General features: G+C 35.3%; 1 protein-coding gene across 1 annotated transcript in view; it reads right to left on the bottom strand.

The window, feature by feature from the left end:
* The window catches only part of LOC111626046 (eukaryotic translation initiation factor 4H-like), an 80,057-nt gene that overhangs the window by 37,859 nt on the left and 31,653 nt on the right, over positions 1-10,545 (bottom strand). Inside the window, exon 2 of the mRNA XM_023369325.1 lies at positions 5,203-5,326. Coding sequence (XP_023225093.1) covers positions 5,203-5,326 — 124 coding nt within the window. The remainder of the gene's footprint in view (positions 1-5,202; positions 5,327-10,545) is intronic.

Here is a 10,545-nt window from a genome sequence, read left to right as displayed (position 1 = left end):
GCTCCGTCCTGGGCCCCACGCTGTGGAATCTGCTGTTTAATAGCTTTTTCACGGAGGACTTTGGTGGTGACTGGGTCGTGGCCTACGCCGATGATGTAATGTTGTTGGTGTCAGCTAACTCGAGGGCGGAGATTGAACGTAAGACCAATTGCATCCTCACTAAAATACAGGACTGGGGCAGTAGAAATAAACTAGTGTTTAACCCCAATAAAACAAAAGGAATTGTCTTCTCCAGACCTCGGGCCCCTCATTTGTATCGAAGAGTGCCAACCATAAGAATGGGAAATATAAGTGTTAAAGTTGTTCCTACTCTGAAATACCTGGGAGTAATTTTACATCACAAACTTTCTTGGATTCCACACATAAAGCAAGCTTGCGACAAAACTAACTTGCTATTCAATGCCATGTCTAGGGTGGCAAAGGCGAAATGGAGCCTTTGTCCAAGTATAATGAATATTATTTATGACTCAGTTTTCCTTCCCATGATCGAATATGCAGCACCGGTTTGGGCTGAAGGACTAGGAACATCACAAATTGATAGGCGGCTTCAGAGTGCTCAGAGGAGGGCTCTCCTCCGCATCTGCAGGGCATATTCGACTGCTCCCACTGTCGCCTTGCAGGTTATAGCTGGAAAACAACCGATCAATTTGCATATTGATACTACGGTGCAAAGATGGAGCATGAGAAAAGGTAATAACATTGATCTTGACAACAGAGTTTATAACAACATCGAAATGTCCCTCAGTGAAATTCCAAGTGTTGCTCCCAACAAATGGCCACTTATATATAATCAACCCTGGTTGGAACAGAACCTGAATATCTTTACTGATGGTTCTAAGAACGATGAAGAAGTAGGATGTGCATTTGTGGCTTTCCAGAGAAACACAGAAATATATACTTTCTCAGATAGGCTTGGAAGCACCTGTTCTGCCTTCCAGGCTGAGCTCTGGGCAATTCTGTCAGCAATAAAATGGTGCAATCACAATTTCAACTCCACGGATATTAACATCTTCACGGATTCATGCTCATCAGTGCAAGCCATTTCTAATTATAACTGGCGCCATCCAATAGTCAACTGCATTTTAAATAATTTATTAGAGAACAACAACAGATTCACTGTGATCTGGGTTAGAGGACACTGTGGTGTCTTCGGCAACGAGCGAGCTGACGAACTTGCTCGGTCGGCCGCCACTTCCTGTGACGATCCTACATACTCTGCAACACCACAGAGCTATATAATTCAAAGAATCAAAGACTACGCTAAGGACAGGTGGCAACGTTGCTGGAACACACATAACAACACACTAACAAAAGACTTTTTCCCTTTGGTCTCTAATACAGTAAAGAATGACGTGGAGCACTGCCTCACCCAATTTTACACCGGCCATGGCAGGTTTTACCAGTATCTCCACAGATTTAAAATATCAAACCAACAGAATTGTACAATCTGCGGTGTTCCCGACGGTTCTCAGCACTATCTTTTAGAATGCCCTATGTTAGACAATATGCGGGCACACATTACTGCACTTTTACCTAACAATTGCGGATGGCCATCTGATCTTAGTATTTTGATTGGAGATAACAACCTGTTCCAAGCCACTAGAGACCTTATTAAAATATATTTTAAAAGGACCACTGTAATTTAATTCCATATGTCTTTTTAAGTCATATGTTATTTTTCTCTTTTACACGTACTATTGTATTGCCTTATGGCGGCTGTTATTGTTATTTGTTGCTTTATACAATATAACAAAATATCCAAAAGCTTTTAACCCTACTTTTACCACTACTGGCAAGTGGCCTGTAGTGATTGTAAATATTATTATTGATGTTTATTGTTTGTTCATATGTTTTCATGTATATTGTGTATCATTTTATACTCTATGAAAATTTGTATTACAAAATGACCTGTTACATATGTAACATTTATGTATTCTTACCTCGGCTATGCCTAGCGGTGTCGAGGCACTTGTAAATAAAGGATTTAAAAGTGGTGGTGGTCCTCTTAAAGGATGAAAATCTCCCACCCGGTAGTTGGTCGATGGGCTGAGTACAAGAAGTAATCAAAGGATCTGACGGAAAGGTGAGAGTGGTTCTGGTGAAAACGCCTAAGGGTGTTTTTAAGAGAAGCATAACCAAACTGTGCCTGTTACCATCCATCTAGGAAGAAAATGTGGTTCGTCTTAGTGACCTATACGTGCCATTTCTGTTGTAATTATTAAATTTATGTTTAACATTGTTTATTGAAGTATTACTTCAATGCAGGCCAGGATATTAGCGCCTCAAGCGCCACCATATTTTTGTCATAAAAAAAAATTTTTTAATTTAAAAATTTGTGAACGAGAATAGTTTTGTAATGGCCATTTGTAGCGGCCATTTTGTACCAGTGTTTCATTCTGCATTAAACGTTTTTTGCAAAACTGCAGTACTTTCATATTTTTACAGTCCATTAAAGATCGACAAACACTTGTAATAATCCATGTTTTTGGACTGCAGATCTTTGTCATCATCAGAATAATCTTGTTTAATCTTCTAACTACTTTGCAATGTATTAGTGTTGATCATAAAATAAGTAGATTTAGTTTTTGTTGGCAACAATGCATATAAAGAAGCTGCGGTGCACATCGAAGCATAATCATAGCAACAGTTCATTACAGGTTTTGGTTTCAGTTGCAGAACAAACCAACAACATGGATTCCTCCAGAGGTGGTCAATGTGCCGTAATACAGTTTTTGACAGTGGAAGGTGAAAAGCTAGCCACCATTTTGTAGAGAACGAAGGTGGTTTATGGAGCAGACAGCCTTTTGTGTCCTGCCATTTTCAACTGGTGAAGGAAGTTTGCAGGTGACCATCAATCAACGAAGAATAACCTTGCTCTGGTCGGCCATTAGCAGTGACTGGGAATTTCAGAATTGTTCAAATGGTTGATGACCTCATTCAACAGAACTGATGCATAACAATTCAAACGGTGGCAAATGCGTTGCACGTCAGTTTCTAAAATGTATGTAACATCATAAGCCAACAGTTGGGATACCAAAAAATTTGCTGCACATGAGCTCCAAAGTTTCTGACAGAAGCTTTAAAAGGACCACTGTAATTTAATTCCATATATCTTTTTAAGTCATATGTTATTTTTGACAGAAGAACAGAGCCAGCGGAGAATGGGTGCCTCTCTGGAACAAATCTCAACCGCTACTAGCGAGAGGGTGACTCATTCCTGTGCAGCATCGTCACTGGAGATGAGATGTAATGTCACCACTATGAGCCCCCAACACAACATGGGAGTCAACAATGGAAGCATGGTGGGTCCCCACTACCCAAGAAGCTTCAAACCTCAATCAGTGCAGGAAAGGTCATGTTGACTCTATTCTTTGACATAGAGGGACCCATGCTCATTGAGTGGCTTCCCAAAGGAACAACTATCAACTCAGTTTCCTATTGTGAAACCATGAAGAAGCTCCAAGCTGCAATAAGGCTAAGCAGAATACGCTCCACTAGTTCCACTGGGAGCAGTTAAACCCTCTATAATGCCAACCTTCAGTTCCAGTGACTGCAGCATGTTTGGTCCATTAAATAAAGGTTTGAACAAGCAAGGGTTTCAGTCAGACAACAAGGTTAAGAGTGCAGTAGGGAACTGGCTATTGCAGCAGCCCACCAGCTTCTTTGAGTGCAACATCCACTGCCTGGGGGAAAGATGAAACAAATGCCTTAACAACTGTGGCACTTACTTTGATTAAAGTTGTTTTTGTCAACCTGCAATTTTTGTCTACTTATTTTATGAATTTTTTTTTTACTCTTTCCGCCCTGTGGGCACTAAGAGGGCCTCTTAAAGCAGGCCCATTATGGGTTTGGCCAGGCCCACGAGGAGACCAGGTGGTGAGGGACAGGGCCCGACACATCCGAACGGACCACCCCCCAAAAATTCCTGGGGATTCTTTGACCCGCCTGGATTCAATCCCGGTCCCCAAGTGGTAGGCTGCCACCTTGACTGCTCGGCCATCTGGCCGTCACTTATTTTATGATCAACCCTAATAATTTGGTGCAGAAATACTTTTCCTAATAACAATATTACTTTTCTTTAACATCCTGTGTGCGCATATGCACATATGTTATTTTGAACTTTTAACCCAGCTTATGAAGACTGAGCCAACTGACTAAGAGCAGCTTACAAGCTTAAAGTCTGAAGCAAAGTGCAGCTTCAGATATTTTAAATTACAGTAACCTCCATAAACACATTCGTGTTCATCCAAAATAAAACTATAGTATGCAGTATTGTTGTAATATACTCATGACTTGCCAAATGAGTTGTCAATATACAGTATATAGTAGTTAACATGAAAATTTTGGTTTTGATTAATTTTTTTTGCCTATTTCATTTAGTAAATAATTTGAGCTCATTACATTTGAGTTTGATTTTAAGAGAAAACAATACTTTTTCAACACTTGATTTATATTAAAATAAATTTTTAGTTATCTTGTAAATGTTGCTCAGTAATGCATGAAACTACAGTACAAATGAAATAATATATTGTAAATTTTCAATAGTGACTACATCTTTAAGGTGTGTGTGCATGCACACTACATCATATTAGTAATATCTCAAATATTTCCACAAGATAAAAATATTCCATATTAAGTAAGGAATGTCCTTAATTATTCAGGAGGAATGCTGTTCATTAATAATCATTACAAAACAGTTAGAACAGTATTCTCTTTTTTTTTTTTTTTTGGCTTGCCTTCCAGCTTTATGAAGTGCTTGGGTGCAACAGACCAAAAACTTCTAGTGAATAAGAACTGGTTCAATGATTTATTTCTTCCATTTTTTTTTATGAAAAAAACTGGATGAATGTAATAAAGCTAACTTCTGGTTAAATTTTCATAAAAATCAATGTACAAACTTAGATTATTACAGAGAATAATAAATCATTAAAAATGTTTTTATGCACCAATATCAATGCTAGATAAATTTGTCACTAAAACGATGTTGGTTCAGCACATCTGTATGACATGGGATAACTAATAAACTTTAATAAATATACTTAAACTGATATTAGGAAAGTTCAAACTGTTTTCCTTTTTTTTTTACAATTACAGCTGTATTTATTTTACAGCTTTATATTAATTTCAATTATATAAATTTAGAATTGACAGAAAATATAATGCATGTAATAAAAATAAACACTTAAATATTTTACAACTTACATTTAAATTAACAAATATGTTTTCAAAATCATCTTCACCACAGTTTTGGGGTAAGTTACCCACATATGCTTTGAATGGAGGACTATTTGGAATTTGGTGTCCTCTGGAATAGTAGTTTCCATATCTATAAAATTAGATAAAAATTATTTTATATATTCATAATTTTAATTGAAATATTATTTTATTCAATGTTTAGTTCAATGTTGTAAAACACATTTTTTTTTAACAATTATTAGAAATCAAATATGAAGTTTTAAGTATCATTATTTTGATGAATTACTGAAGCAGACACTTGAGGTTCAGTATAAGCCATAATACATTACCTTAAATTTAAACTCAGACAAGTTATTTTTTTTTTGCCCATATGAAATTCATATTCAATAATACACTGAATGTTCTAAGCCAGAGGTTGCCAACCTTTCTCACCTCACACACCACTAAACTCACAATTTTGAATCCCACACACCATTATCATGTATTTTTTTAAAATTACACAAGCATCTATAGAATAACAATCACAAAAGTTTCATTTTACTTTATTAATATGAAATTCACTTGTTTAAATATAACAAATTAGTGTAAAGTTTGTTGTTCCCTGTTTGAAATAAGTTTGTGGATTCTTGGCTCTCTTCCACAAAAAAGGACAATCACACTCACATTGTTAATTATTGATAACAGTCATTTTTCATTTGGTTTTAGATTCAAATAAAAACCTGCATTGAGAGAGAAAAAGCAACAAAGAATTTTGCATTTCTTTTGTAATATTTCATGTAGTCTTGAGTTGATCAATGTCCAAATTTCTTCACAGACCATCAGTGGTCCTCAGTCCACCGGTTGGCAACTGCTGATCTAAGCTATTAGGATAGTTATATCTAGAATAATGCTAGAAAAAAATTTTATATTAATATTCTAATAACTTCAATTTATAATTTAGCAAATTGTTAATGTTACTTAATTTATTTCAAGATCACTATTGTAATCATTCAATTTTATTTAATTCAAAGTGAGTATTTTTTCTTAATATATCAAACAGACAATTATCAAGTTTAATGAATTATAATTTTTCATTAAGTTGTATCATTCATTGTAAATATATTTGAATGATTATTAAATACTATATTTAATCAAAAATATTAAAGTATAGGGTGGCACATGAAAAAGTAACACTGGTCTGCAGCTTAGCAGAAATGCAGAAGCAAACTGCTGGTATCACTATCATAAAAAGACATTGAAAGTGGTCATCTATACACAGCTGTGCAGTTGATGTTCTCTCTCAGTTCCTGTATTGTGTGTGGATTTGCACAATACAGGACACCATGTTTACTCAACAAAACTGTCCACTCAACTGATACAGCTCACTCACTTCATATGATACATTAGTGCAGCGTTCCATAACCGGTGTGCCGTCACATGGTGAAAGGTGTGACGTGAACTTTTACATATTCTGTTAATTTCAAGTTTTATTTATATATTTTTATCACAGCTGTTGTGTTTCTTATGCTTGTATTTCATTTTCTGCTGCAGCACCAATGAAATAAGATGATGTTAGTTTATTCTTTATTAAAAGCCAAGCATTTTTATGTATTTTAAGTAATTATATGTAAAATAAATTTGCTCACAGGTGTTGATTCTGTTTAATAACAATAATAATAGGTTAGTAGCATTACATAATTCTATTAATAGTATCATATCATACGTTTTTGAGGGGAATAACATTTTGGTATGCTGAGTCATGGGTGTGCTGCAAGTAGAAAAAGGTTGCGGAACACTGCACTAGTGCAAGAGACTTAAACGACACCAAGACTACTTTTTCATGCACAATCATGTACAGTACATCCTAACTTCATTTTTTTAAACCACTTTTTCTTAACTAAAGTGGAAGTGAATCTTACAATTGCAAGCCAAAACAACAATCAGCAGTCATTACAGATAATTTACAAGGTGCATCATGCATTAACAAAATAATTTTTTTGCTTTATACTGTTCAAAAGTGACATTAGTTAAAAACAAATTTTGTTAGGAATGAGTGTTTAATTACTTTTTTAATACAGTATTCAAAATATCTTCAAGTTAACATTATGATGCAGCATTAAAAGAACAGTTAATACATTACAACCACAGAGAAACCTTAAGCATTTAATATAAGAAAATCCTGACCATTGTTTTCAATCTTCTTAGATCATCTTCAGATCAGAACATTTAAAACAGAATTCAAGAAAAGGAACAATAATGTATTTTAAAATTGATTTTAAGCAGATAAAAATTGTATCATCATTTATCATATAATAATTTAATAGGATATTTTGTATTTAATGAGATAAAATTGTATTTTAAGCAGACTGAAAACATTAGTCAGCATCTCCTCATATTAAATGCTTACTGGAAATGGTTTAAGGTTCCTCTGTGGTTATGTCTATTTTCTGTTACAATTTTTCCAGTTACTACAATAACTGGAAATATATACTCATCTGCATTCACAACCGCTTTTTTGCAGTTGTGAATGCAGATGAGTATAAAGAGCTAATAAACATTATCTATTGATTTTCTAACTGTTACTCAATAAAACTTAATAAAAATAGTTTTAAAACTTATTGCCATAAATAAACTCAATATAATTTTAAATGAAGTGCATCTTAAAATCAAAGACATATCTTTTAATTTTTTACAGCTGAATATCGGTTGGTTGGTTAGTTTTTACTGGCACAAGAGTCATGCAGGCTATACTGCACCATGACACATGGTACAATTTGTAATATAAAATAAATAGGAATATACATATACAAACAAAACATAACAGTTTAACCATTAAAAAGCCAATGGTAATATAAATATAAAATCTAAAATATAATAATTTTCCATTCATCTTTTCTCCTGTTGATTAATTGACCTGAGTATTTATAATAANGAAGAGGAGTATTGCGAAGATCATTATCAAAGAACTCACAGACGTAATGAGGACAGGAGATATATTGTGCAGATGGCAACCAAGGACATACAAAACTTGGGAGAGTCAAGGAAATTAGCCTTGAGGAGATTTAATCAGTTATGGAAGAGACTATCAAGGGACAATCAGTTAAAAGAGTTATATCAGAATTTTATGAAGGAGTATTTGGATTTGGACCATATGGAAAAGGTTCAAGAGCATTCTGGTGATCAGATAGCAAACCCCATATGTTATTACCTTCTGCATCATGGTGTGTTTAACCAGACAAAACCACTACCAAGTTAAGGGTAGTCTTCAACGCATCTGCTCCCACAACTTCTGGACTGAGCCTAAATGATCATCTCTTGAAAGGTGAAGTAAAGGAAGATGTTTTCGAGATTATGACAAGATTTCTAAAATACAAGTATGCATTTACAGCAGATATCCAGAAAATGTTTCGTCAAATTCTAATTGAGCCCTCGCAACAAGATCTCTTAAGAATTGTTTGGAAGAACGAGGAAGATGAAATGCCAGTCACCTATAGACTGAAAACTGTGACTTACGGGACCGCCAGTGCTACCTTTCTTGCGATGAGAACTCTTAAGCAGTTGGCTCACGATGAAGCAGCAAGCTATCCTCTGGCCTCTAATACCATATTACGAGATGTCTACATGGATGACATCGTATCAGGTGAGCAAGATTTCGATGCTGCCCTCGAACTACAATCTCAGTTGTGCAATATGTTGAGCACCTATGGAATGACACTACACAAATGGAATTCTAATTCAATGAAATTGATGAACAGTAGTTCACCAGAAAATAAAGAACATTGATTTTCCTCAAGTGCGGAACCAACAGTAAAAACCTTAGGAATTACTTGGAAGCCGGTTGAAGATCAGTTCATATTCAAGGTATCGATTGAAAAATTGCTTTATACGAAACGAGAAGTATTGAGTGTCATCGCCAGGCTTTATGACCCCTTGGGTCTTCTAGCACCAGTTATAATTCGAGCAAAGATCTTTCTACAGAAACTGTGGCTCAGTAAGCTCAATTGGGAAGATACTCTACCAGAAAACCTTAACTATGAATGGGTGAACTTTGTATCGTCCTTGAAGGCCTTGGACGACCTTAAGATTACTAGATATATTTTGACAGATCCCCTTCAAAGAGCTGTCTTGCAAGGATATGCAGATGCCTCGGAGTCAGCTTATGGAGCAGTAGTTTACATGCATTGCATAAAGGAAGATGGAGCTGGAAAGACACGACTTATTGCTAGTAAATCTTGTGTCGCTCCTCTTTAAGGTCATTACAATCCCTCGATTAGAGCTATCAGCTTGTCTTGTACTGTCTCAGCTGATCAAAAGGGTACGCTCATGTCTGCGAATGAATACAGCTGAGGTGATCTTACATACAGATTCAACTATTGCCATTGCTTGGATCAACACTCCCGCATATCACCTGAAGACCTTTATTGTGAATTGAGTGGAAAAGATATGATCTATTACTGAAGGCTGTCACTGGAAACACACAGCTTCCCACTCCAATCCTGCAGACGTAGTTTCTCGGGGTTTTAAAACCGCAAGATCTACTATCCACGGAATTATGGTGGAGTGGGCTGCAATCTCAACTAGCATCATCCGTTGAACATCAGGATGAATATGCCATCGACATTTTCTCAGATGAGCAATATCTATCTGAGCTTAAAAAACAATCGGACGTTAATTTAATGTCAGTGTCATGTTCTGACCTTGACAATACCTTGTTTGAACTTAATAATAATTATATGAAATTAATTCGCATACTCAGTTATATTTTCCGGTTTCTACATAATGTAAGACATGTACCCACAGTTCGAAATAACTCCGCTAATATTAAGTTGCCGGAGATTCCTGTACCGAAATTCTCTGGAAGATATGAAGAATGGAGTAACTTTAAAATGCAATTTGATAATATCATTTCATCAAGCGAGCAACTATCGGCAGAACAGAAACTGCATTAATTATTATGCCTTTTTGTCCTTTTTTTATAACTCTATTTAAAATTTATTTTGTATTACTAGTACATTCTATATATTAACAGGACTTATTATACTGGAATTATGGATGCAGATATTTAGTCTTACAGTTCAAAAATAATGTTCTTTATTTAGTTCACCTGAACACATACACTTTAAACATGTGTTTCGGACTTGCTCGTCCCTCTTCAGCAGGCCTTCCAACGACACTTTCTATAATTAACAACAATCAACAATAAAAACATTTTCGGTACAATTATCACTAAAACTAGTTAAGAACACAGACATTTCCCGACAATAAATATTTAAAAATTCTTACAATTTCTGTATTGCCTATCTTCACTATCCTTCCACCTACACTTACTATCCACAGCAACCATACGATTTGACACATTCCTAATTTTTT

Source organism: Centruroides sculpturatus, unplaced genomic scaffold, assembly GCF_000671375.1.
Source record: "Centruroides sculpturatus isolate CEXI.00-Female unplaced genomic scaffold, Cexi_2.0 scaffold496, whole genome shotgun sequence".
In the NCBI taxonomy this organism is placed as follows: domain Eukaryota; kingdom Metazoa; phylum Arthropoda; class Arachnida; order Scorpiones; family Buthidae; genus Centruroides; species Centruroides sculpturatus.
The sequence above is the reverse complement of the archived record's forward strand: the minus strand, read 5'-3'. Positions and strand labels throughout refer to the sequence as shown.